The sequence below is a fragment of the Ogataea angusta genome (assembly GCF_019207475.1).
Source record: "Ogataea angusta isolate 61-244 chromosome Unknown 61-244_NODE_1_length_1302399_cov_90.877568, whole genome shotgun sequence".
NCBI lineage: Eukaryota > Fungi > Ascomycota > Pichiomycetes > Pichiales > Pichiaceae > Ogataea > Ogataea angusta.
In genome coordinates this window covers 722,320-747,252 of record NW_025065215.1, presented here as the reverse complement: position 1 = coordinate 747,252, position 24,933 = coordinate 722,320, and the positions used below count along the sequence as shown (strand labels likewise).

General features: G+C 55.0%; 15 protein-coding genes across 15 annotated transcripts; 5 read left to right on the top strand and 10 right to left on the bottom strand.

Moving 5' to 3' along the window:
• Window positions 1–41: 41 nt before the first annotated feature.
• KL928_000463 (uncharacterized protein) lies at window positions 42–1,126 on the bottom strand (the record flags this gene model as incomplete). The annotated part of the gene is made up of 2 exons (XM_043205349.1): window positions 42–1,032; window positions 1,098–1,126. 2 exons carry the CDS (start codon window positions 1,124–1,126, stop codon window positions 42–44), a joined length of 1,020 nt encoding a protein of 339 aa, XP_043062358.1.
• Window positions 1,127–1,165: 39 nt separating this feature from the next.
• On the bottom strand, window positions 1,166–3,457 carry KL928_000462 (uncharacterized protein; the record flags this gene model as incomplete). Its single annotated transcript, XM_043205338.1, has 1 exon — window positions 1,166–3,457. One exon carries the CDS (start codon window positions 3,455–3,457, stop codon window positions 1,166–1,168), a length of 2,292 nt encoding a protein of 763 aa, XP_043062357.1.
• A 71-nt stretch (window positions 3,458–3,528) lies between these two features.
• KL928_000461 (uncharacterized protein) lies at window positions 3,529–4,353 on the bottom strand (the record flags this gene model as incomplete). The annotated part of the gene is made up of 1 exon (XM_043205327.1): window positions 3,529–4,353. The coding sequence occupies one exon, from the start codon at window positions 4,351–4,353 to the stop codon at window positions 3,529–3,531; it is 825 nt and encodes a 274-aa protein (XP_043062356.1).
• A 255-nt stretch (window positions 4,354–4,608) lies between these two features.
• KL928_000460 (uncharacterized protein) lies at window positions 4,609–6,272 on the bottom strand (the record flags this gene model as incomplete). The annotated part of the gene is made up of 2 exons (XM_043205316.1): window positions 4,609–5,925; window positions 6,186–6,272. 2 exons carry the CDS (start codon window positions 6,270–6,272, stop codon window positions 4,609–4,611), a joined length of 1,404 nt encoding a protein of 467 aa, XP_043062355.1.
• A 43-nt stretch (window positions 6,273–6,315) lies between these two features.
• Window positions 6,316–9,429, top strand: KL928_000459 (uncharacterized protein; the record flags this gene model as incomplete). Its single annotated transcript, XM_043205304.1, has 1 exon — window positions 6,316–9,429. The coding sequence occupies one exon, from the start codon at window positions 6,316–6,318 to the stop codon at window positions 9,427–9,429; it is 3,114 nt and encodes a 1,037-aa protein (XP_043062354.1).
• A 22-nt stretch (window positions 9,430–9,451) lies between these two features.
• KL928_000458 (uncharacterized protein) lies at window positions 9,452–10,258 on the bottom strand (the record flags this gene model as incomplete). The annotated part of the gene is made up of 1 exon (XM_043205293.1): window positions 9,452–10,258. One exon carries the CDS (start codon window positions 10,256–10,258, stop codon window positions 9,452–9,454), a length of 807 nt encoding a protein of 268 aa, XP_043062353.1.
• A 68-nt stretch (window positions 10,259–10,326) lies between these two features.
• KL928_000457 (uncharacterized protein) lies at window positions 10,327–11,145 on the top strand (the record flags this gene model as incomplete). The annotated part of the gene is made up of 1 exon (XM_043205282.1): window positions 10,327–11,145. The coding sequence occupies one exon, from the start codon at window positions 10,327–10,329 to the stop codon at window positions 11,143–11,145; it is 819 nt and encodes a 272-aa protein (XP_043062352.1).
• A 1-nt stretch (window position 11,146) lies between these two features.
• KL928_000456 (uncharacterized protein) lies at window positions 11,147–12,042 on the bottom strand (the record flags this gene model as incomplete). Its single annotated transcript, XM_043205271.1, has 2 exons — window positions 11,147–11,633; window positions 11,867–12,042. The coding sequence occupies 2 exons, from the start codon at window positions 12,040–12,042 to the stop codon at window positions 11,147–11,149; spliced, it is 663 nt and encodes a 220-aa protein (XP_043062351.1).
• A 21-nt stretch (window positions 12,043–12,063) lies between these two features.
• On the bottom strand, window positions 12,064–12,690 carry KL928_000455 (uncharacterized protein; the record flags this gene model as incomplete). Its single annotated transcript, XM_043205260.1, has 1 exon — window positions 12,064–12,690. The coding sequence occupies one exon, from the start codon at window positions 12,688–12,690 to the stop codon at window positions 12,064–12,066; it is 627 nt and encodes a 208-aa protein (XP_043062350.1).
• Window positions 12,691–12,922: 232 nt separating this feature from the next.
• KL928_000454 (uncharacterized protein) lies at window positions 12,923–14,842 on the bottom strand (the record flags this gene model as incomplete). The annotated part of the gene is made up of 1 exon (XM_043205249.1): window positions 12,923–14,842. One exon carries the CDS (start codon window positions 14,840–14,842, stop codon window positions 12,923–12,925), a length of 1,920 nt encoding a protein of 639 aa, XP_043062349.1.
• A 186-nt stretch (window positions 14,843–15,028) lies between these two features.
• On the bottom strand, window positions 15,029–15,478 carry KL928_000453 (uncharacterized protein; the record flags this gene model as incomplete). The annotated part of the gene is made up of 1 exon (XM_043205238.1): window positions 15,029–15,478. One exon carries the CDS (start codon window positions 15,476–15,478, stop codon window positions 15,029–15,031), a length of 450 nt encoding a protein of 149 aa, XP_043062348.1.
• Window positions 15,479–15,513: 35 nt separating this feature from the next.
• Window positions 15,514–16,230, top strand: KL928_000452 (uncharacterized protein; the record flags this gene model as incomplete). Its single annotated transcript, XM_043205227.1, has 2 exons — window positions 15,514–15,742; window positions 15,860–16,230. The coding sequence occupies 2 exons, from the start codon at window positions 15,514–15,516 to the stop codon at window positions 16,228–16,230; spliced, it is 600 nt and encodes a 199-aa protein (XP_043062347.1).
• A 106-nt stretch (window positions 16,231–16,336) lies between these two features.
• On the top strand, window positions 16,337–17,253 carry KL928_000451 (uncharacterized protein; the record flags this gene model as incomplete). Its single annotated transcript, XM_043205216.1, has 2 exons — window positions 16,337–16,920; window positions 17,073–17,253. 2 exons carry the CDS (start codon window positions 16,337–16,339, stop codon window positions 17,251–17,253), a joined length of 765 nt encoding a protein of 254 aa, XP_043062346.1.
• A 79-nt stretch (window positions 17,254–17,332) lies between these two features.
• Window positions 17,333–19,000, bottom strand: KL928_000450 (uncharacterized protein; the record flags this gene model as incomplete). The annotated part of the gene is made up of 1 exon (XM_043205205.1): window positions 17,333–19,000. One exon carries the CDS (start codon window positions 18,998–19,000, stop codon window positions 17,333–17,335), a length of 1,668 nt encoding a protein of 555 aa, XP_043062345.1.
• An 89-nt stretch (window positions 19,001–19,089) lies between these two features.
• On the top strand, window positions 19,090–24,930 carry KL928_000449 (uncharacterized protein; the record flags this gene model as incomplete). The annotated part of the gene is made up of 1 exon (XM_043205193.1): window positions 19,090–24,930. The coding sequence occupies one exon, from the start codon at window positions 19,090–19,092 to the stop codon at window positions 24,928–24,930; it is 5,841 nt and encodes a 1,946-aa protein (XP_043062344.1).
• Window positions 24,931–24,933: the final 3 nt, after the last annotated feature.

Below are 24,933 nucleotides of genomic sequence, written 5' to 3'. Positions count from 1 at the left end.
TACGTACATTCGGTACATAGCACCAGACAGTGCGCTCGCCATCATATATTACCGTTCAACAGCGCCTCAATCGCCCCCTCCACGGACCCACCGCTTCTTCTGAGCGCACGCACGTTGCTGTCAAAGTCGAAAAATCCCATATCGTTCAACTGACGCAACTGCACCTCAAACACCTCTTCTGGCGGCCTGTTGTCCGCTGGAGCAGCGAGGCCAGGGAAGCCGCCCAGCGCTCCAAGTCCGCCAAGGCCGGCACCCATGTTTGCGCCCAAAAGAGCGGCAAACGGGTTGGCAGCGGCGGCAGATCCGGTGGTGGAGCCAGAGCCAGAGCCAGACCCCGATCCGCCAGTATTGGTGGCTGAGGCGCTGTTTCCCGCTTCCGTGGACGCTCCACCTGGAGCAGGGAACGCAGGCGCCGACGGACCGCCCATACCTCTCTGCATTTGCATCATGCTTCTCATCATCTGTGGATTAGTCAACATGTTGCGGAAGTATTCACTTTGCAACATTTCTCTGGCCGCAGGGCCCATCGCGCTCAGCTGAGGCGACTGCTGGATCAGAAAGTCCAGCATTTGCGGGTCAGAAAGCATCGCACGCATGCTTTCCTGGAACATTGGGTTTTCCATCATCTGTTCCATCTGGGATTCGTCCGGAAGCTGCATTCCGTCGGCACCGAAGCCCAGAGACTCCATCGAAGGCATAGGCACGTTCAGGCCCGCGTACCGTGCGCCAGTGAGCCCGGCCAGCGGGTTGAATGCACCTTGGCCGGCAGCGATGTTCTGCGGAATGCTGGTGTCGGAGTTTGCCCCCGGCTGTCCACTTGAGGCTCCTGTTGATTCCGGGCCTGCGCTGCCGCTTTTGGCCGCGCCCTTCACCAGGTGGATCGTGTGGCCGTTCTGGATCTTGTACGCGGCAACGGTCTCCGCATCCTTCAGCACTTTGCCGGAATAAATGAGTCTCTGCCTATCAGCAGGAATCTCTGTTTCTCCCGCCAGCTGCTCTTTCACCTCCGCGATCGTCGACGAAGGCGACAGACTCACCTCGTACTTCTTGTCCCCAGACGATCTGCGTGTTAGCGACGGTCGGAAAGCGCTACTTACTTGATCGTTACTTTAATGGTCTCACTCATAACAATATACTACATTATTTTTCCACGTATTTCTACAGCCTAGTGCGTCGGCGCGTCGATCGACGCGCCGTTATGGCTCAGCAGCTCCATCGCAGCAGCGTCGCCCCGGCGCAGCGCCGGCGCCTCCAGCACGTCGGCCACGAGCTCCCACGGGTCGCGCGATCCGCCCCACCTGAGGACCTGGTTCTTGAACTTGTCGCCGTTTGTGCGCGAGAACGGGTCTTCCGCAAACAGATGCTCCCAGATCCGCGTGGCAATCACTCTGTCGAACAGATACGAGTAGTACATCGCACCGTACGAGTACAGATGGCCGAACTTGGCGACCCACGACGACTCGTCGTCCTTGAACGCCTCGAAGTGGCGCTCGACGTCGTGGTAGCAGCGCAGAGGGTCGAAGTTGAAGTCGATTGCTCCGTGCAGCTGCTGGTCCAAAAACGCCATCTTGATCTGGCTGAAGGTCTCGCACTTGTCGAGGAACGAGTGGTCTGCCTGGTGGCGGCGCAGCAGCGCCGGTGGGAGCGGCTCGCCGGTCTTGTGGTGGCGGGCGAACGAGAGCAGCACGCGCTCGTCTTTGGCGAAAAACTCCATCAGAATCGACGGCAGCTCCACAAAGTCTGTCGGACACCTTGTTCCGCTGACGTTGTGCAGATTTGTGCGCCCCAGCATCGAGTGCATCGCGTGGCCCATCTCGTGGAAGAGCGTTTCCACCTGTGCGAGAGAGAGCAGACACTTTTCCGCGTGCCCGTGGACGTGTTCGGGCTGGAAATTGCACACAAGCGAGATCACAGGCAGCTGGAACGTGTCGTCGCCATGTTTCTTGGTCTGGACCGTGGGCAGTTTCAAGTTAAAAGGATCGTTTTCGTCCAGCTCCTGTGGGTATATTTTTCGCGAGCAGCAGATGGTGAAATGTGCCGGGTTCAGCGTCTTGTTGGACCTGTAGAACAGGTCCATATAAATAATGCCCACGACACCGTCCGTGTCGCTCGTGGCCTCGAACTTGCGCACACTCGGCTCCCAGACCTCACCCGGCTGCACTTTGGCCGGCCGCAGCTCGATGCCGTAAATGCTTTTGAATAAATCAGAAAGACCCTGCACAACGGTTCCCAGAGAGAAGTATGCGCTGATGTCTTCGGTGCTCGAGCTCTTCTGCCGGCTCAGATACCTCGCAGCCAGATACTCGCGGTCCCACGGCCTGATCTCCTTGATCGGGTCGGACTCTATGTTGACGCTTTTCGCCAGCACCTTGAGCTCCTGCTCGACCTCTGGCCGGATCTCCAACGCCAGCTTCTCCAGAAACCGCCGCACGTTCTCAGGCGACCGCGCCATCTTGTCGTTCAGCTGATACGCGCCGAAACTGTCGTGCTGGAACTGCGCAGCCAGAAGCCGTCGGTAGATCACCAAATGCGTCAGTCTCTTGAGCTGGATTGGTTTCGCCGTGTGCATGGCGACCCACACACGCCGCCGCACGTCTCTATTCGGACAGGTCCGCAGAACCTCCATCGGAACGTGCCCATAGAGCGGGATCTTGACGCCCTTGGTGGTCACGTGAATGTATTTTTCGAGCTCTGGTGTGAAATCGCCCGGCTGGACCTCTGCCTTCGGAACCAGCACTTCTGCCGACTCCACCTCGTACACCTCGTCTGCAAACTGCTGGCCAACCTCGGCAATGTGCTGGCTCAGCTCCACGTACGTCGACTTGCCCTCGCCGGCGAGCCCGAGCCCAGCCTTCTGGAAGTCCGCGTACAGCAGCTTCCCCACGCTGATCTCCTCCATGCTCAGCTCCCTGCTCAGCTCTGGGTCGTGCAGCACGCGCTCGAGCTTCAGATACATCTCCTCAGACGTATTTAGCTCGTTCATGAACCGAAACATCTCCTTGTGGCAGTCGGCAGCAGCGTTAACAAACGCCTTGTTGGGGTGCGCCACACGCACAAACTCGCACAGATCTATCACACGACACAGGATGTCGCTGAGTCTATCCAGGTTTCTGATATATTGGCGCAGGCCAGCGGCGGAATCGTCTGCTATGATGGATATGGTGAGTTGCCGAGCTCGGAGAAGAGACTCTTTGCAAAACTCCAGGAGCCCAGACGGCCGCTTCAGATACGGGTTCAGAAACATGCCCACCGAGCCCGAGGTGTAGTTGTGGAACCCAAACGGCAGCCCGGGGCGTTTGTCCTTGTACTGTCGCCAGGTGTCTGGGTCGTCGAAGACCCGTCTGGCGAGGTCGTTGGGCTGCGGCGTGAACCGACGGCACGGCTGCCACGCGACCCTGCCGACGACGGGCCTCGCGCAACGCCACGTCTGCCGAGCACTGACTTTTGTGGGAAACATGGATAATTAAAAAAAAAAAATAGCGATCCAGGCTCGATTTTATCCAATATTTTTTCGTCCTTACATAATCATCAATATCCTGCCCTGGCTATATAGTCGTCGAAAATGGCTCCTGCCAGGCGCAGGAAGTGTTTGCGGAAATCGCTTGTTTTTTCGTGCACGGGCACCTCGTACGTGTAGACCTCGGAGCCCAGTCGCAGATCGCCCGAAACCAGCGCGACGGGCGCCTCGGGCGCAGGATCAGACGGTGTCTCGCTGGGCACGGCTCCGTCCTCGATTGCGCGGCTCTCGACGTCGTCGTCGAGCGACGACTCTGCGCCTTTGTCCTCGTCCACCTCGTCTGGCGTCGGATCGTCCTCAGGGCTCGGCGTCTTCACCACAACGTACTTTCCGTTGTCCATGCTCACCTGATGACATCGCACCAGGGGCGGCGACGGGTACACGGCAGGGGGGTAGGCTGGCACGTAGGCGGGCAGATAGTGGGGGCAATATCCATGGGGAGGAGTGTAGACAGGCTGTGGCGCAGGATACGGCCGCATCAGCATGCGATGCCCTCGCAATGGAGCCGATCTCATGGCCAGGCCGTGTTGCACGGGACTGGGGCGGATATCCAATGGGGGAGGCGGCCTGGCCCTTTTCAAGCGTGGAACGCCCTTGCCAACACCTGAACCGGGCGATTGCTTGGTTTGTGCCGGGCTCGTGCTGCCGACACGCTCGTTGATCAGACGTTTCTGCTGGGCCTCGATGGATTTGCTTTGGCGGACGCGGTTTTGGTTTCTGTCGCTGAGCGGCGGCAGACCGGGCGACACGATGTGGTATGCGATTTTCTCCAGCTCCGCCTTGGACTGTTTGCCAAGGTCCAGTGCTGGCGGTTTTGACTTGCTGTTGGCAGACATCTATAGGGGTATCAGTAATGGGTTTACTTTGGAACTCTGGATATCAACGCGGCTAGAGAGCTCTATAAAAGCCAGTGACGGGTGGCAGCAGTCTCTGTGGGGTGTCTGGCTCCTATCGTCTCGTATATTTCTTGTGACACAGAAAAATGCCAGCGTGCCGGTTTTTATGGCTGGTTGCAAATTTTGAAACCGGCCGCCGCGAGCCGCACGCGCGTGCGATAAATATCCTGCGTGCACCTGGTTTCAGATATGTAGCTAAATGTTTCGATGCTTATATTCCACCCAATCGAGGCCCAGCGTGTGCAATATCTTGCGTTCGTCAAAACTCTCCACCAGGGATTTATCTGCAGCCAGAAACAGGCCTTTGTTGCTCAGATGATACCCCTTGATCTGAGCAAGCAACCGTAGGCACCTGTTGAATATGTCGTTTCCGACAAAGTAGATGGTCGACGCCCCGAGTTCCGCGTGCGGGATACCGATTATGTCTAGCCGACGGCATTTTTGTGCTCCTGGCAGCTTGCAGCCGCCGTTGAACTTGTGCATTGCGGGCGAGACTTCTGTCATGGAACAGACGATGAATCCGGACTCCTGGAGCCTGCGCGTGAGCTTGTACAGGTTTTCGTGGACCTGGCTCGCCTCGTTGACGCCCTCCGTGTAGACAATGAGGTCGATGTCGCCGCTCGTCTCAGCTCCCCGTCGGTACGACCCCATTAGCATCACTTTAAGGTTTGTGTCTATTGCTTCCGCCTCTTTCACCACAAAGTTGTGATGCGCCTCCACTTCTGTGCGTGGGATCCGCTCGTTCCACTCGTCATAGTGCAGAATTCCCTGTTTTTGGGCGTCCGTGAGACTTGCATACATTTCTTGGTCGTGCACAATGTCCTGAATACTTTTGTAGCCCGCCTTGACAAACCGGTACGCTGTTTTGTCGCCGACACCGTAAATTTTCTTGAATTGCGTCATTCGCTGGTACCGCTCGTCTGCCATTTCCTGCTGTTTCAGGGTCTCCAGCTTCGAGAACGTGCCCGTCTGTAGGATCTCCTCTACGTGCTGCGCGATGCCTCCGCGGTCCAGCCCAAACGGCTTGAGGTCCTGCGCGCTCGTTAGCGGCCTGTCCAGACTCTCGATCGCGCTGATCGCCAGCCGGTAGTTCTTGATTCGGAAGGCGTTGTTTTTGTCGAAAAATTGCATCAGCTCGTATATCCTTATCGCTTCCTCGAACCGTTTCACCACCTTGGCGTTGTTGGCAAACTCGCCCATCCGGCCTTTTTCGCCGCGCGCCCCCATGCTCAGAAACCCAACCAGACGCTGGTCCGCCCTGTGCGGGTCGGCTGCTTCCAACTTTGCGGGCTCTTTTGTAGCCTCCGGCTTTTTCTCGTCAAAGCTGTACCTATACTGGTCAAGCGGCATCAATCGCCTGTTCGCGAGCGAGTCCACCACCCACTCGGGCCTCACCACCGGCTGCTCGCGGTATTTGGCCCCGACGGAACTGTCAAACCGGGCCCTGCTCAACGGCCTGGTCACCACCACTATCGAGTCGGGGCTCTTCACCACAGAGTCCAGAACGGCCCCCTGCCGTTTCCAGATGTCCATGCGGGCCCGGTCGACTTTCGACCGCGTCCGCGGCACCACCACGAGTCTGACTCCATCGAGTATTTTTTTCTGTCCACCGCCCATGTGTGCGACAAGAAAAAATACCAAGATAATAAAATTGGTGTCAAATTGATCTTGTTCTACATTTGGGCTTGAGGGTTATTTTCGCTCTTACAGTTGAAAGTGTAGCTACAACAAACGGAGACCGTTGCAGAACACACAGGACCCGCTCTTGACACGCCGTTCAGTATCGTTTCCGACTCTTCCAAGACAATGTCGCTGTCGTCCGAACATCTAGCCCACTCCTCTTCCGGGACGAAAAGCATGGGAATTGTAGGCCCCAGGACGTCGCGATCGAGCTCCATCAAGATGATCAAGCAGAAACTGCAGTCGTTGGCCGGCACGAGCCCGATGAACCCTGCCCCCTACTCCCCCAGAAACAGCATCGATGTGCACTCTTTCACCCTGAGCAACGACGATCTCGCAGGCGAGTCCGCCGACTTCAGCAAGACAAACATGAAACCCTACAACGACGCGCTGGCGTCGTATCTGTCGCAGTGCGGCTTCAGCGCCAGCCTGGTGAAGTTCAAGCACGGCTCGAAAATCGGCAAGTCTGCGCTGAAAATATTCGGCAACTCCACTCCAAAGTCTGTGCAGGCGTTCCTGTCGGGCACGGGCCAGATGCTGTTTTTGCCGTACAACCCGGCCAAGAAGAAGGACCAGCTTGCAGACGACGCTCCCGACGAGGACGAGGAGGGCGATATGGACGAGTCTGACATCGACGAGACCCCCGAGCCGGGACAGCAGGGTTCGCGCCAGCCGCGTGCTCCGCACCACACTGTGGCCAGCCACACGTTTGTCGTGGTCGTCCGGCTCATGAAGACCCAGTCGCTGACCTCTGTGGCTCGGGCCCGCTACTACGCCGACGCGACCACAAACTGGACTTCTGGCATCAGCTTGGAAAATTCAAAGGGAAAACACAAACTGGCATTCAAGGAAAAGTACAAAGTGTCTAAAGACATTGACTGGGACCTGGATCTGCGCAACCCAGACTGCTTTATCCCGTTCAAAGTCTTCGACAGCGACCCAGACAGTGTGGAGGAGTTCAACTTCGAGTTTGCTCAGGATGCAGAGTCAGAAGTCACATCGTCCACCAAAACGTCTGCGGAGATTCTGCGCTCTTCCTCCGCAGCTCAGGAACTCCGATACTACGAGCCTCTGAGCCCAAAAGACTTTGTCAGTGAAATCGAAGACAACGGTAAAGACACTGTCAAACACGAGGACCTATTTGCAGGGGTGGAGGCTGAGGCACGCAATTTCCAGCCTGGTTACTACGTATTTTTGCTTCCTGTGGTATACCCGATCAACACCCCTGAAACCGTGCGGACACCTCTCGCTACTGTCTCGCACAATCTGCACGTGCAAGTTGAGTCCGCGCAATACGTTCCTGCCATTCTTCCTCCCCCATCAGCTTTGCTTTCCGTTCCGCAACACCATAGGTATGAGGACACCGACATGGTGGGAAGCTACTTCAATTCCAACACCTCCAAGGGTATCCGACTTAAAATCGGCCGCCACCGATCTTCCTCCGTTTCTTCAAACGCCTCAGCTTCGCACAAGCCCGCAAACCCAATGTACGACTTTAGCCACGAGCTGCCGGTTATTCGTCTGCCTCCTTCGGACGCCACGTCCACATTGAACAAATCCATCTACGTCAACAAGATCTGGAGCGATTCTCTCAACTACGAGATTCTGCTGCCTCGGAAGTTCATCCAGCTCTCTCCAAAAACTGGCATCAACGACCCGTTTATGAGAACATCGACCTTTGTTCTGCAAATGAAGCTCATTCCGTTGGTGAAAAATCTTTCTCTGAAGCGGATCAAGATCAACATTGTGGAAAAAATCACATACATCTCAAAGGACCGCAAGTACGAGGCCGAAGTGGGCTCAATGGACCGTTCTGGGTGCAAAGAGCGCAAAGTGACGTTGATGGAGATCAAAACCAAGGAGAAGAATCACACCGCCGCCATGAACACCCAGATCATCAAGGGCTGTGTTAACGATAACCTTCTGACGTTCTGTTACAACAACGGGAAATTGTCCGACTTCGAGGGACGCAGCAGATCAGGGTCTTTCAGCAACTTGCATCTGGGAACGAAAAGAATGGCCAAATTGCTCGAAACGTCCAAAAATTCGAGTTCCAGCTCGTTGCCTTCAGCCACACAGGAGGAAGTCAGCATCACGAATCCTGTCAAATTGCAGTGTCCGCTACGTTTCATTGCAAACGACGAAACGAAACTCATCTCCGAGACCCACGATGCTCTTACACAAAATGGCGTTGACGGCAATGACAACGATATCGATCCGACTCCTGTCGGCGACGAGGTGTCCATTTTTTCTATGAGCTCGCAGGGCGAAAACGACCAGCAGGAAGAAGAGAGTTCTGGCTGGCTGTCCAAATCGCCTTTGCTTTCGCCTATTCTGTCTCCAAAAAAGACAACCTATCCACCAAAGATGTCAAATAAAGAGGAGGACCGGTTGCAGGAGTTCTCATTTTATCCCGACACTAATTTCCACAACGTGAATATCAAACATCGACTGCAGGTTTGTTTCCGCATCAGCAAGCCGTACGAAAACAAAACCGACCACAATGGCGAGCAGAAAATGCATCACTACGAGGTGATTGTGGACACGCCCATTGTCTTTGTCTCGCCTTTCTGCGTGCGCGAGAACGTCGAGCTCCCTAGCTATGAATACGCCGTGAGATCGTCAGCGCTCGACGCCTCAAAACCGACCGACGGCTTTGCTTTTAGTGCTGATTGCGACCAGAACAACGACATCGACGAGGATCTGCCGACTTTCGAAGAGGCCGTGTTACAGCCTTCGTCTCCGATGATGAGCGGCTACAACATTCCGAACCAGTACTCCTCGACGTTCAATTCCACCACCATGCTCTCGCAGTCGCCGTTCTCAATCGGGCCCAGTTCACCTCCTGCATCTTACAGCATGGGTCATAACGGCAGCAGTTTGAGCGGGCTCAACCTCAACAACATGAACGACGTGAGCTTCAATAACCTCGACAGCCTGCTTCAGAAGGCCGATGCGGAAGACGACGAACTATTTGCGAAAAAGGATATCAAGCCCTCCAGCGCGGGAGGACAGCTGAGTAATCTGCTGAAGCCGTCGGTCTCGAAGGAGAACGTGATCAGCCGTCCTGCGATCATCATCAATGGAAAATTTGACTACGAAAACGCCAGCCATGTTCCATCGAGATCTTCCTTGGCATACTACGAAGACGATCTTCCGTCCTACCAGAACGTGATCGAGCAAGACTCTCACGACATGGAGGAGAATTTAGGACTTCTGTCTGACGGCGACGACATCGAGGGCGACGAAACGTTCCATCTCACGCACGGCAATCAAAGTCTATGTACTTTGGATCTGAATACCGTGCCGGCCCAGGCCACCAGTATCCTGGACTAGGCACGTTTAATTTATATACAGTTTATTTTTGAGGCTGTTCGACGCGGTAGATGTCTCCGTGGGCTTTCATCTGGGCCATTATCTCTTCTTTCCCGCCAGCCTCCTTGGGAGCCACTCCTCTGGACACGGGCGACTCGAACACGGAGCCGGCAAGGACGATTCTGTCCGTGAATGGGTCGACGTTGAAGGCCAGATACTCTGTGAGGTCTCTGACGTTTTTCTGGACGTCCTGGCCGGCTTTCTTGACGACCAGCTGCTGCTTAGTGTCGAACTTGTAGACGATCTGCAAAAGAAGGGGCACTCCGTCCTCGTGCGGGAACGAGTGCACGCTGATTATTTTTGGTACCGAGTTGAACTTCATAAGCTCCCAGCCCATGGTCGTCGTCGAAGGCATGCGTTTCGTCCTGGCCTCCAGCGCGTTGTAGACGTACTCGGACACGTTTGTGCGGATTGAGGCCAGTTTTTTCTCGGCGAATCCCTTGTTCACTCTGACAAACGTCTCGATGGCCTCATTTTTCCATTTGAGAAAGTTCGGCTTGTACTTCTTCCCCATCGACTTTTTGAAGTAGTACACCTGGACCTGATTGTATGCGAAAAGGAGCAGACGGTTCCAGATGCTTTTCAAGTACACTTTTGGCGCCGTGAGCGGGCTGGGCAGACGGGACATTCTCATGGGCACGTAGGGGTCGAAAGGCACGCCAATCCGGTCGATGCCTGGACGCGGGATTGGTTTTTTCGACTTGCCAGCTGCGCTGGAGGCATGGCGTGCAAAATTCAGCAGCCAGCGGGCCGCCGACGGTCTGGCGAGAGAAGGTGCTCTGACAAACATGAAGTATCTCGAAAATATTTATTTTCCGTATTTTTCATTTATACGACACCTCAAACCACAATTTTACAATGCTCATCACCGAGTCGTATACGGACGTCAAGACGTCCAAGGGAGACACCATGAGAATCTACACGTTCCACCCGAAAATCCCCGGCTATCCGCGGGCCAAGTTCCCGGGAGTCGTGGTGTACAGCGAGATCTACCAGGTGACGGGTCCTGTTGCACGGTTTGCAAAGAAGATCGCTGCCGAGGGCTACATTTGCGTGGCTCCGTCGATCTACCACGATTTCGTCGACCACCGTCCATTGGCCTACGACGTGAAGGGAACGGACGACGGCAACCGGTACAAGGTTGAAAAAACGGTCGACTCCTACGACGAGGACAATAAGCTATGCTGTGATTATTTGTACTCGCTGGACACGTTTAACGGGAAAATCGGCGCCACGGGAATGTGTCTGGGCGGCCATCTGGCGTTCCGCGCGCTTCTTGACCAGCGCGTCACCGCGGCCGTGTGTTTCTTTGCTACCGACATCCACTCCAGTTCGCTAGGAAAAGGCGGCGACGACTCGCTGGAGCGGGTGTGCAAGGAGCTCGACAGCCACAGACAGGAGCTGGTAATGTTTTTCGGCACGCTCGACAACCACGTGCCGCCCGAGGGCCGCGATCTCATCAGGACCAAGCTCAGAGACGCGGGAGCCAAGCTCACGTTCATGGAGATCTGCGATGCCCAGCATGCGTTTGTTCGCGACGAGAGCAGCAAGGGCCGCTACGACTCGGCCATCACAAGCTCCTGTTTCGGATTTCTGTTTGAGCTGTTTGACAGACGACTCAAGACCGATCTGGGCGAGGAAGACCGCAGGCCTGTTGCTGTGGAGAACGTTTGCTAGTTCACTCTTTCTGATATATATCGTCGTCGCTCTCGTCGTCGCGGTCCATCTGTGCGGCCGCCTGGCGCGGCGTTTCCTCCTCGGCCTTGACTTTGAGACTGTCGTTCATTTTCCGTAGCTGATCCATCACCTCTAAAATAAACGGCCGCATCTCGTTGATCTCCATCAGCGAGAGTCCGTCCAGCTGGATATACACGTGATTGAGCTCTCTGATTCCCTTTCTGGCCTTGACGAGCCGGACCTCGCGCAGGTCCTGGAGCAAGGACCGGATCTCGTGCGGCGGGTCGATGAAGTCGTCGGACGCGTAGTCGAGCAGTTTTTTCGCTATGGGCAGCCAGTGCCACGGCAGATTCGAAAACTTGCTCGGGAACTTGATCTCCTCGTCGTAGCGCACGCGCAGATACTCCACGGAAAGCCACTCGGGCACCACGATGTTGCATTTCTCCTGTTTTTTGAGCAGCGTCGCGAGCCAGAGCGGGATCTGCTCTCTATTTAGGGCTCGCAATTTGGGCATTTTCGCGCCTATCAGTTGCGCCCCGTTCATGCTGTACCGCGGTATCACTGTGACCAGCTCCTGCTCGGCCAGAAAATTGATCTCCTGAGGAGAAAAATTCTGCTGGTACGATTTGGGCAGAGACATGGCTGAATATAAAAAATATATAGAATATATGGAATATATAAAAAATAAATAGTGATTTATTATATTTGCATGTCCTTCGACCCCCTCGACTTTTTGTCGCCCAAACAATACGTCGAAACCGAGCCGGTGCGTCTGGACGTGCCCGAGGAGAAGTTGCATCTGCCACCGCTGCACATCATGGACCTGCCGCAAATAGGCTCGCGACCGCCGGCCTGTGTTCTCGAGACCGTCCTGTATCTGCTCAAATCAGACGACATTTGCAATTTCGGACAGCGGCCTCAAACACGATCCATAGAGTCGGTCAAGCGAGAACACCCGGCTAGTTTCGCCGCTGCAGAGCCGTGGCTCAAGACCCACTGTTCGCTGCTGTATGCCAATCTTTCAGATCTGGCTGCACTGCCAACAAACGACATAGTGTCGTATCTCACCGGCATTTGCGGATCTCCGCTTTCGTGGATGGACGCTGCCGACCGCGAGAACGTGTGGGCGCTGGCCTCGACGATCATCTCGGAGAACTCCGGGCGGACGGCTGCGCCAGGCTTCACACGGAAAATCACAGTAGACGGACTGCCTCCAATCTGTCTACATGAGCCAGCACTGACAAGTGATAACCTTGGACTCAAGACGTGGGGATCGTCGCTCCTGCTGGCCCGACGGCTGGTTAACTTTCCGCGGCTGGCCGAGCCGATTCTCGAGTTGGGGGCAGGAACAGGTCTGGTAGGCATCGCCTGCGGACTGCTGGGGTATAAGGACGTTGTTCTCACAGACTTGCCTGAAATTGTGCCCAATCTGAGGAAAAACGTCCTGCTGAACCAGCTGGACCTTCCATGCGAGGTCCTGGACTGGAAGAACCCGCATGCTTTTGGTAGCCGCAGATTTGCAACCGTCATTGTCAGCGACCCCATCTACTCGGCAGACCACCCTGTCCTGGTTCGCGACGTGGTGGAACGTTTTCTGGCGCCAGAAAACTCCCAGCTGCTTGTCCAGCTCCCGCTCCGGCCACGATACGAACGGGAACGCGCGCATCTGTGGTCGCTGATCGAGAATCTGGGCCTTGAGGAGGTTCAGAGTGTGCGGGAAGAAGGTTTTGACGATTTCGGCGAGCAGTCGTTTGTGTTCAAGGTGTATAGACCGTAATCAGACGCTGCGATGTCTCAGACCCATAAACGGCGTTTGGGAGTCGGAATCGTCGTCGTCGTCGTCGTCGTCGTCGTCGTCGAGGTCCTCGCTCGAGGACGTGTGGTTGACGTCGATGGCTGCGTTTCTGCTCAGCTTGCGGCCGCGCTCTATAGCTCTCTCTATCTCGAGCCGGTTTCTGATAAACAGCAGCTTCGGATACGTCACGTGCTCTGCGTTTGCCATGAGCTCCGCCAGCTGTTCCTCTGTTGGGTCGCCCAGAAGATCGAAGTAGTCTGCTATTTTTATCTTCGGGAATATTGTGATGGTGCCGTCGAATCGCTGCAGAAACACGTCCGACCAGTCGCTTTCCAGGAAATTCGGGATGATCTGGAAGTCCTTCATCATTTTGAGCCACTTGATACCCTCCAGCTTGATGAGATTCTCAAAGTAGCTCGGCAGGAAGCCGCCACGGAAACTCTTGCCCTTCGGACGCGGCACCGGGCGGCCGACGTCGCCGCGGCTCTTGTAGAACCACAGAAGAACGTGCGGGTTCACCTGCGACACAATGGTGAACTTGACGTTGAAGTACGCGTTGAGCGACTGCAGCGGGATGTCCGACCGCAGCGACCCGTCCTGCCACTTGCTACCAAACGAAAACGGCCTGATTTTCTTCGTTTTTCTGTCCTTTTCCATCAACACCACCGGCTTGAGGACGCCAGGAACGGCGGCCGAGGCAAGCAAAGCGGACCAGATACAGCAATTTGGCGCCGTGATGTGGTTGCACACGACCTCGGACGAGTGCATCTCGTGCGGTGTCGTAGATATGTTGAGAACCTTGCCCGTGCGCTCAAAGCTCTCCTGGAACGTGGTGGAGCCAAGAGTCCACCACTGGGCCTTGCGGGCCAGCGTGACGGGGTCGAAGATCACGCCTGTGGCCCACCATTGCTTGAGCCAGTCCAGCATGGTCTTCCCGTCGGCGGCGTTGATGCGCTGGGCGAGTTTCGGAGTCAGCAGCGAGAGCAGCTCCTTGTTGGTTCTGGTGGTGGCCAGCGCAGCAATGATGCCGCCGCCAGACGTGCCGCTCATGATGTTTGGCAGCAGCTCATTTTCCAGCAACGCTTTGAGAACCCCATAATGGTTATAGCAGAAAGACGCTCCTCCGCTCAGTGCGAGCGCTGTTTTGCCGTAGTTTCGCGAGACGATCTTGAAGAAGATGTGCTTTTCCTCAATAGCAATCTTATCCGTGTCTGCAATGGCGCTGATCGATGCCACAACCTCGTGGATGTAGTCCTGGATCAGTCTTTTTGTGCCGTAGTAGCACTGAGAATAAAGTATTGGGTTCTCGATGCCAGCGAAGTTCGACTTGACACACGTCTGCAGAACCACCATCAGCTCCTCAAAGTTCTCCTCGAGCCGCAAACGTCGCAAGTCCGCCTTGAGCCGCCGCAGCGTCCGCCAGTCGTACTCCGACGACCGGTCCTCGCGCTTCCACTCGTCGAGGCCCAGCTGTGCGTCCACCTCCTTGGCCATCGCCACGTACTCGTCGTAGTTTGTCGCGCTCTGGAGCTTGGCCATCAGCTGTCTGCGCTCCGCCGTGTTCGCCAGGATTTGCTCGCTCACCAAGACAGACAGTCTCACAATCATATACAGTATGCCCAACACTGCCAGCCAGAGCATGATAAGGAACAAAAACGGGTATCTGAGGACCTGGAAACTGAGCGAGTTGGTGGCATCAAACGGCATCGAGCGGGAAACACGCTCGGACACCACCTGTTTGTGGCGTTTGCGCCTCGCGTGCGGGTACTCCAGGTTGGCAACCGAGCTCACGCGGGAGATCACCGACTCGTCGGCGGCGTGGTTGTCTGCATTGAGAGCCTCTTCAAACGCCAGAATGTCTAGCCGTGTCAGCTTAGTTGACAAAGTACTCACCTTCGTCATCTGTAAAATTGGCATCCAGGTTGTCTGCACTCATACGATAGAGAATAATAATTAAAATATTTTAAATCGAAATGTCGATCTGCATGATACAGGGTGTGTCGGGTACGAAAACGAAGCCATATTACAAAACCTTGATTGCTACATTATCGGGGCCTATGCCGGTGTCTTTTTTCTCCAGTAGACCCGCTAAACCTGGTTGTCGCCTAGACTCTTGCGGAGCATGTGGCTCTTGTAGTCGTCGAACTTGAACGAAAGCCGTCTTCCTGGATCGCCAGGCCGTTCCTGCGGAGCGGCTTCGTGTTTTCTTGCATGCGGCCGCGGCACCAACGACGGTTTCGGCTGCACGTCGGTGGTCTGCCCCACCATCCGCTCGTAGTTGCGGCTGGATATCACCGACGCGGCGTCGTCCGCGTCGTCGTGGTGCGACATCTGGCGCCGGTGGTACTGCGGCAGCATCCTCTGGTACGTGGACTCCTCGGATTTTCTTCTCTCGAGCTGTCTCTGGGGCGAGTCGGTCTCGTGATGTGTGTATGCTTCGAGCTCGCTCTTGTAGTTGTTGGTGGAGTTTCTGCGGATCGTCGGCCGCGTGAACGTCTCAATTGGCGTGCGACAGGCTGGAGGTGGCTCTTCTCCCATGATTTTTGGATAAGATGGTACTTTTTGGATCGGGGATGCGAAATACAAGACCAGCAAAATATATACCCCTATTTAATAGGTTCACGCCACGATCCGGGGAAACATCTCTGCACTGGCAAATTGTTGATGACTCAACATATCATGCTTCGTCCCGGCCGGCTCCAAACGGCTCCGAGCGTGTGGAAACGGGCTCTTTCCGGCTTCGAGTCGCGCATCACGCGCCACGGGACCTCCAGCGACGACAAAAAGGACCTGATTCTCACGGTCCTCAGCAGCACGGCCACCAAGCGAGAGGCACGTAACTATCTCTCCAAATACCCGTTACTCAAGGAAAACGACATCTACCAGAGCCATAGACGCATTCTGGACAACGACGCTGAGTTGCAGACCAGCAAGCACGACAAGCTGATCAACAATTTGCTGCTCAAGCACTCGGCCAGAAGCGAGATCCAGCTGCCGGAGCCGCTCCAGAAGCCAGAGATCCAGCTCTCGGACACGCTGCGCGTCGCCCTGATCAGGGTCCCGACGCCCCGGCGGCTCGACCCGGAAACTTTGCGGGGAATCGCCCTAACGCTGCGGAAATTGGTGCAGCTCGGCGTGTCTCCGGTTTTGGTGCTCGACGGAAAGCACCCGATAGCTGCTGGCGAGTCGCGGCTGCTGACGGTCAAGGACTTTGTGCACCAGTGCGACACGCTGATCCAGGCCCTCCAGACAGAAAATCTGCAGGCACGGGCTGTCAGGGGCCTTTTTGAACAGGAAAGCTTCTCGCTGCCGGAACTGCTGGTGGTGCCCCTGTTGCACGGCATTGTCCCCATCGTGTTTCCGACAGCGGTCGCGAAAGACAGCACGGAGGTCCTGATGACGCCGTTCGAGACTCTCAAGCGTCTGGTTTCGAACCTGGGCCGCTTCAACGAGGCGTACCGTCGCAACAACGCAAACGACCTGCTCACCGTCGAGAAAATCATTTATCTCGAGGAGCTCGGCGGGATCCCGTCGCTGGAGCGGTTCCAGTCCAGTCACGTGTACATCAACCTGCTGCAGGAGTACGACGACATCGTCTCGGAGCTATATATCGGCCATCTGGACTCGGCCGCTAGAGACGTGCACGTGCAGAACCTCACCGAGATGAACCAGCTGCTGGCGATCCAGCCGGCGGCCACGGGGCTCATCACGACGCCCGCGATCGCCACGCTGCGCCACGGCACGCGCACCACCAACCCGATCATCTACAACGTTCTCACAGACCGCCCGACCATCTCGTCGTCGCTGCCGGTGAACCTGAAAAAGACGCCGCAGCTCAACACCACGGTAATCCGGCGCGGCACGCCGCTCACGATCCACCTCTCGGACGACCAGCCGGACGGCAGGGGCATCGATTTGCTGGAGTTCGACCGACAGAAAATCGTCGACCTGAATAAATTAACTCATCTTATAAACGACTCGTTCGGTAAGACCCTGGACCTCGAGCACTACCTGGCCCGAGTGAACGGCAGCATCGCGGCCATCATCGTCGCAGGCGACTACGAGGGCGGCGCGATCGTCACCTGGGAGTCTGCCGGCGGGCGCAGAGTGCCGTATCTCGACAAATTCGCAGTGCTGCGCAAACTGCAAGGTATCCCCGGCATAGCAGACATCGTGTTCAAGTCGCTGCTGCTCACATACTCCGACGAGCTGCTGTGGCGCTCCCGGAAGAACAACCCGGTCAACAAATGGTATTTCGACCGGTCCACCAGCAATTACTGCATTCCCAACACCAACTGGAGATTATTTTTTAGCGGGAGCAGAGTGCGCACGCTCGACGACCTCAAGGGCTACGTCGACGTGTGCTCTAAAATAGAGCCCTCCTTTGTGTAATCAGTCAAGACTCTTCGACATATACGGTCCGTCCAACTCGTAGCCGAGCCGCTTGTAGTAATTTCTCACGCCCACGCCCGAGATCACGCTGATCTTGGCCGAGCCGTGCTCCTCGCGCGCTATACGCTCGGCCTCCTCCATCAGCAGCGTGCCAAATCCCTGGTGCTGGAATTTTCGCGGGTCTCGTGAGTGCAACGGCACCACAGAGCCGTAAACGTGCAGCTCCCGCACAATCGACGTCTGCTGGCCTCGGAACTCTTTTCTGTACGTGTACTTCTTCGAGGCCTTTCGCAGACGCAGGAGACCAATCAGAATGTCCTGTTTCGGGTCCTCGTACGACAAAAACGTCTCCCAGCCGCCGTTGGCGTAGTAGTCGCGTCGGATCAGCTCCACCTGGTCCGGCTGCACCTTGTGGTGCACCTCCTGGATTCCCGCCTCTCTGGTCCGCACGTCGCGACACATGGTGCCGAAATCCTTCATTCTGGCCAGCGCAAGCTCCCGCAGATTGCCGTTGTCCACTCCAGACGTCACCAGCGGCATCGGAATGTCTCTCTGGACTCTATAGATTCTAGTCCACGGAGGCACCAACGCCATGATCCGGGCCACCAAGTCGATCAGCATGTTGGCGTTGTACGACTTGTAGAGTCCCTTTTTCCACAGCTCATATAGTCCTGTGCCTCTGATCACCAAAGTCGGGTACAGTTTGAGTCCGTCGGTTCTGAAGTCTGGGTTCTCAAAATACTCTTTGAACTGCTCCAGATCGCGCTCCATCCCCACGTTCGGCAGGTCTGGCATCATGTGCGACACAACCTTGTAGCCAGCGTCTTTGGCGTAGCAGAACGTCTCGCACACAGCCTTGACGGTGTGGCCTCTGTTGGTGTCTCTGGCCACGTCCTCGTACACGGACTGGACACCGATTTCGAGTCTCGTACAGCCGTATTTCAACATATCGTCCAGATGCGTCTCTGTGCAGTAGTCGGGACGCGTTTCGATGGTGATACCGACACATTTTGTCTCGGATTCCTGCGAAAACCGGATCGCCTCGTCTATATCTGTTCCGTTGTAGCCTGTCAGCGCATTGTGCAGCTGAACGATGAAATCCTCTCTGTAGTCCTTTGGAAGCGACATGAACGTTCCTCCCATAATAATGTACTCGACCTTGTCGATGGAATGGCCGATCTGCTTCAGCTGCTCGATTCTGCCCCTCGCCTGCTCGTACGGGTCATATCTGGCCCTGATGGCCCGCATGGACGTGGGCTCGTACCCGGTATACGACTGTGTCGAGTACTCGAAGTCCGAGTCCGGTCCTCCTGGACAGTACACACAGATATTGCCCGTGTATGCGATATGGGGGCATCTGTGGGGCTTGCACATCACGGCCACCACGGCCACACCAGACGCCGTTCTGACGGGCTTGGCTTTTAGCTTTGGCAGCAGGTACTTTTTGTACTGGTCGGGAATCGACGAGATGATGTCTGTCAGCCGGGGCTGCTGCTTGAGCTTGTACTTTTTGGAGTATCTGATGATCAGGCCGTTCAGATTGATGTCCTTGGAGTTGCTCAGCGACGAAACAAGCTCCAGCGAGATGTCTCCGCAGCACTGCAGAAACCGCTCCTTTTCAGAAGCCATTTTCGGCTTTCCCTTAGGACCCTTGGTTCCCACGATCATGATTATATTTGAATTTTTTTTATTGCCTAAATTTTTTTTATTGGCACGCCGCTCATGGCAGGAAAATAAACAAGTGGAAAAATAACACTATGAGCGAAACTGAGCGAGACAACGACACAAGCATAGATCTCGCAATGTCTCAGAATACGCAACATCTCGGCGACGTCGACTCTGTGATCCAGAAAGTGGCCCATCAGGACGCAGTGCCGGCTGAAAGTCCTGGTGCTGATCCTGCCAGCAACGAGATCAACGAACAAGACCATAACCAGGGTTTGTCGAGTCCTGCAGGCGTCGAGACCGACGAGCCGCTCAGGTCCGAACCGTCGCTCTCAGGAGGTGAGATTGAGCATTCTGAGGACGTTTTAGATCAACCCACGTCACCTCATCCCCTGGAAACGCCTCTGGAGAAGGCAATCTCCGACAACGACCAGACCGAGCGATCGACTGTGCTGGGGCAAGAAAACGGACTTCCCAGCGAGCAGATTCCAGTTGAGCTTTCAGAGCCTCTCCAGGACACGCGTGCGGTCTCCTTAGAGCCAGACGTGGAGCCTCAGGAGCCCTTACTCGTTGATAGCATACCTTCCAACAACGTGGTACAGCATAGAGAACAGCCAGGCGTGTCGGAGCCTCCGTTGGGCGTGGAAAATACACAAGCTGAAGCCAAAGATGACCCAGAACACCCAGTAGAGACAGTTAGCGTGGAGAACGGTGAAGAGACTGCATTGGCACCAGAACCAAGTAAAGCAGTGAACGAACCAAACACAGAAACGGCTGCGTTGCCCGTGGAGTCGCAGGAAGTGGATGCTGTTCAAGAGACGCTGGACGAGCCTGAAGAAGAGGGAGCCTCTGATGCATCTGCAGCTGATGTCCCTGACACCATAAAGAGCCCTGTCCAGGAACCGTTGCTCGAAGCGAATGAGCCTGTGGATTCTGTTGCTCCTGCAGCGACGGTACCAGTTGAGACATCCCAGCCAGAAGAGTCCACACTGCCGTGGGACCAGGAGCCGGTGGAATCTTTTCCTTGGGAAACAGACGGTCCGTCTGGCCCTTTGCCTGAGGAACAGCCTCTGGAGCAGTCCCCAGAAAAAGTTTCAGAGCAGTCGTTGGAACAGCCTCAAGAGGAGGTTCTTCCGTGGGACACTGAGCCTAGCGATCCACTACCTTGGGAAGAGCACAAAGAGCAAGCGCATCTGCCTTGGGAAACAACTTCTGACAATGGGCCTGAAAAGAGGGCAAATGTGACTCAGGATTTCTTGGAGTCAATAGGTGCCGAGAGTGCTACCGAGGCTCCAAAAGACATCCCGCCTTCGGAGAATGCTAATGTTTCGGAGGAAGCTGACACAGAAAAGTCTTTAGAAATTGGTGAAGATGCTACGGCTCCAGTGAATCCAGCAGAGCCACCGGAAGAGCAGAAAAAGGAGCCCAAGCTGGATGACAAGCTGAGTTTCCTTGAGGAAGATAACGAGCTGTTGCTGGACGAAGTGCTAGATGACGATTTCTTGGATGACGAGCCGTCGACCACCCCGGCCACCACTCCCATTCCTCAGGCACCTGCCGTTGCTGTGCCAAGACAATCGCCTGCTACAGCATTTGCGTCCCGTTATGCCCCACAAGGATTCCAGACGACTTCGCCGCCACCTGCCGTCCTGACACCGTCGTACTCCAACTTCCAAGCTCCATCGTTCCAGCAGTCTCATATCAAGGAAAAACTAGAAAAGGAGAAAAAGAAGACGGACGCATATGATTTCCCTGCAGAGCTGCTAGCTAAACACGCTCCTATCTCAAAAACGCCGGCTCCAAAGCAGAACGTTTATACTATGATCGAGCTTCAGAAAAGCCATGCACACCATCCAGCATCTCCCGCCTCGCAGTCGAATCCTCTGCCTCCACGGGCTGGCAGCGTCTCGTCTACTCGTTCGACTCCTCCACCTGGAAGAGCTACACTGAGACCGCAAAAGAGCTTTTTCGAGGAGCTCCCACTCCCAAGCATTGCAACCACCTCTTCGCATCCTAAAAATCCGTATGAGCTAAATGCGTCCAGCTCATCAGCTAGAAATCCATACCAGCCAAAGTCGCCTGGAATCTCAAGAGCCAGCCCTTACTCGCCTGCTGTTTCCAACGCCCAGCTAGCTGGCGTTAATCAGCCATCAGCAGGTGGAACACATCCTCCCCCTCCTGTTAGTGGTCGCCCAAGAAAGTCTACCAACCCGTATGCGCCAGCTGAGGCTGGAGGGCACGCAAGAACGCCCTCGACAACGTCTACTCCACCAGTGAATCCCAACGTTGTTCCGGTGCCTCACAAGTCGCCGATCGCCAAAATTGCAAGTCCAAGAAGTCCTAATACACACATGCAGTTTGCTCAGCCTGCCAGTGACACCGCCAACTTTGGAATACCGCAACAACAGCTTGGAGCTACTCAGCCGCAACTGAGACATCCTTCAAACCCACAGAAGGCTACGAAGTACTCCCCTTACACGCCACAAGCTCCGCAATCAAAGCTTGTTCCATTTCCACATCCTCCGGCTCAGCCAAAAAGCAATTACCAGCCATTGGACTCTGTTTATGGTGACAATATAAAGCCGGACACCAGTTCTCCTACAGTATCGCACAACAGAAGAAGCTCGTTCCTTCCTCCGGGGAAAAACTCGGGATATTCCTCTACACGAAGCAACGCATCCGCACATCCGGTCCAATCCACTCCTGCGCCAGTTGTTGTGAATCCAGAGAACTTGGTCAGAAGACAGTGGCCGCTGTTTAGTTTCTCGGGCTCCAACAAAGTGGCATACCTTATTCCTTCTTCATATGGCTACGGACACCACAAACACGATGTGAAGATCATCGACGGTAATTACGTCTTCAAGAATGAGGTGCTCGTGCAGCAGTTCCCTGGTCCTTTGGTCAAAAACAAAACCAAGAGGAAGGATGTTGAAAAGTGGATCAACGACAAGCTGCTGTCTTTGGGAGCTGATCTGGAAGGTCCATTCACCTCGGAGATCCACCTTCTGTGGGCTGTGATGAGGACGCTCGTGACAAATATCAGCAAGCCTGGTGATTTTGCCCAAAAAGAGTATCTGGCAAGCGTGGTTCAAGTTTTAAACCCTTCTTTATTGGTCAGCAGCATCCAAGATGGATCCACTGATTTGAGCAGCATTGAGAACTACTTCGTTCCTAATCAAAAGCCTTTCAACGCGCACAAACTTGAACAGGCTGGTTTGATGAACCTCAGCAAGTATTTGGAAGCTGGGGACAAGCTTGGTGCTCTTCAAATGGCCATCGCTGAGGAAGACTGGGCGATCGCCTTGATAGTTGCAAACCTGCTGGGCCCAGAAGCCTTTTCCAAGGTCACCAAACTGTACACGGAAAGAAACTTTGATTCTGCGGATGTTTTGCAACAGAACCTGAGCTTCTGTTTGCAATCATCGGGCGAGAACGGATTCAGTGCCGAGCAGTTCCATGGTAAAGAGGAGTGGGTAATTGAAAACTTCAGATCTGTTATTCCATTTGTCCTTCTCAACAACAAGAATCCTGCCTCTGTCTTAGTCCAGGTTGGTACTTCGCTTTCGGAGGCTGGTTTTGACCTCCACGGCAAAATATGCTTCTTGCTGTCTGGTATGCCACTGATCCCCAAACTTCAAACCTTCTCGCCTAGTGACATTGACTCTATGATCATCGAGGAGCTCTATGAGTACGTCCTGAGCTCCTCCTCGAACATCCCTCCAGCATTTTCAAATGGTTTCCCGCACATTCTTTCTGTCAAGGTTCGCCATGCATCCTACTTGTTGGATGTTGGTCACTTTGCGGAAGCGAAGAAGTACACTGATCACACGACAGCGATCATCAAATCCAAAGCCACCTACGTTGACCCTGCCGTTGCATTTGCCAATGACCAGCTGTTGGAGAGACTTTCCCAAACAGAAATCGAGGTCTCTGGATGGTTTGGCGGTAAATTGGGCAGATCAGGACTGGACAAAGTTTGGGGCCACCTGGACAAGTCGTTCAACAAGTTTGTTGCGGGCGAAGAGCTTGAAGACGGCAAAAAAGCAAAATCGGAAGGTGTTTTTGCCAAATACAGTCCTGCTCCCTCTCGCACTCAATCTCAACTGGACCTCTCCAACATACAGCCACAGTCTCAGCCTGTGATGCCAACTTACCAAACCTTGTCTAGAGCACCATCGTTCGGCGTGTACGCCTCTTCTTCTCACTCACAGTCTGCTCCTACAACATCGTCAACTTCCACTCTTATTCAATCTCATCAGCCTTACTCTCAGGCGAAGACAAAGTCGAAGAAGGCTTCTGCTTATGCCCCTCTTCCTCAGCAAAGCGCTGGTAACGTTTACGATAACGAGAAGCCGATGCTGAACACTGCTCCATTGTCGTCGCATGAATCGTCCCCTTCGGCGCAAATAGCAGATCAAGGCCAGGGTGCGGTTTCGTATCCACCAGCTGCGGCAAGATCTAAGTCTTTTGTGGAAGTCGGACGTGCCCGCCCTGAGCTGCCTTTCACGACGTCTACTCCAGGGCCGGGACAAACCTATGTTCCTCAAAGTCCGTTCTCATTGGACAACCGCGATGTCTCTGGAAAGGTTTCCAAATACGGTTCTCGAAAGGAGCCTGCAGACTTTGGTGCTTACTCTCCTGCTCCAACTGATAGGGAGGAGAGAACAGACTTCGTTGAGGAGCATGATACGTCCATAATGACCGACGAGATTGTTCAGCAGCCGGCTGCCAGAAAGTTTGTGCCAAACCAGGTCGAGTCGATCAATATCTCCCCTGTGCAGTCAAACGAGCCTCCAGCACCGCCAGCAGCACCAGCCACGCTTCCTGAACCGCAGGCTGAGAATAAGCCTCCAAAGAAGCCGAACGTCTACAACCCCTATGCGCACGTGACCTCAAAGAAGTCGAACGGCTCGAAGCAGAGCCGGTACAGGCCTGCGACGGACGCTATGGCTGAGTCCACGCAGTCCAATGACGACACCAATGCACAGGACTCGCAGGCTCCCGACTTTGACTCCTATGATTTCTACAGTTACGGTGGCTACCATGCTCCTACTGCTGCAGAGATCGAGGCCGCTAAGAAGGCCGAGGTGGAGGAAAAACAGAGACAGGAAGAGGAGTCGTTGCCTCCGGCTGATACTGAGCCTGAAGACAGCCACGGTTTTGAGCTTGAGTCAGACATCGATTCCGAGTCCAACGACGAACCATTGCCTCCTCCTAGCGGCAGGATTTTGAGGCCTGCTGCCTCGTTCCATGTTGCTGACGCGCGCCATCTTCAGAGCATGTTTGACCCTCCATCTGCTCCATACAGGCCGCCAAAGTCTCCCGCTACCGTTATCACGGACCAGAAGAGGTATCATGCTGATGACGATGACCAGGAGTACTACGACGATGTGGTTGATGACGATGACGACGACGACGAAGAAACGAAGGAGCAGAAGAGAAAGAACAGTGAGGAAGAGGAAAAGAAGAGGAAGGAGGAAGAAGAGGCCAAGAAGAAGGAGGAAGAGCAAAAGCACGCGGAAAAGGGAGGAAGCTCGTGGTTTGGCTGGCTGGGAAAGAAGAAAAACGACCAGCCTAAGCCTATCAGAGCCAAACTGGGTGAAGAGAGCTCTTTTTACTACGACGAGAAGCTAAAGAGATGGGTGAACAAGAACGCCTCGCCGGAGGAGCAGGCTGCTTCAACGCCACCGCCGCCGCCTCCTGTCAAGCGGGCTGTGTCTGATTCTGTCTCTGGCAGGCCTGCGGCCAACAAGCCTGGCGCAATGGGAGCACCTCCGCGCGGACCGCCGGCGGGGCCGCCTACTCCGGCAACGGTGAACGGCACCAAAAAATCGGACAACATCGAGGAGCTGCTTTCTATGTCTGCTTCGACGACGCGCAAGTCCAAGCGTGGTCCGCGGCGTGGCTACGTTGACGTTATGGGCCAAAAATAAAGA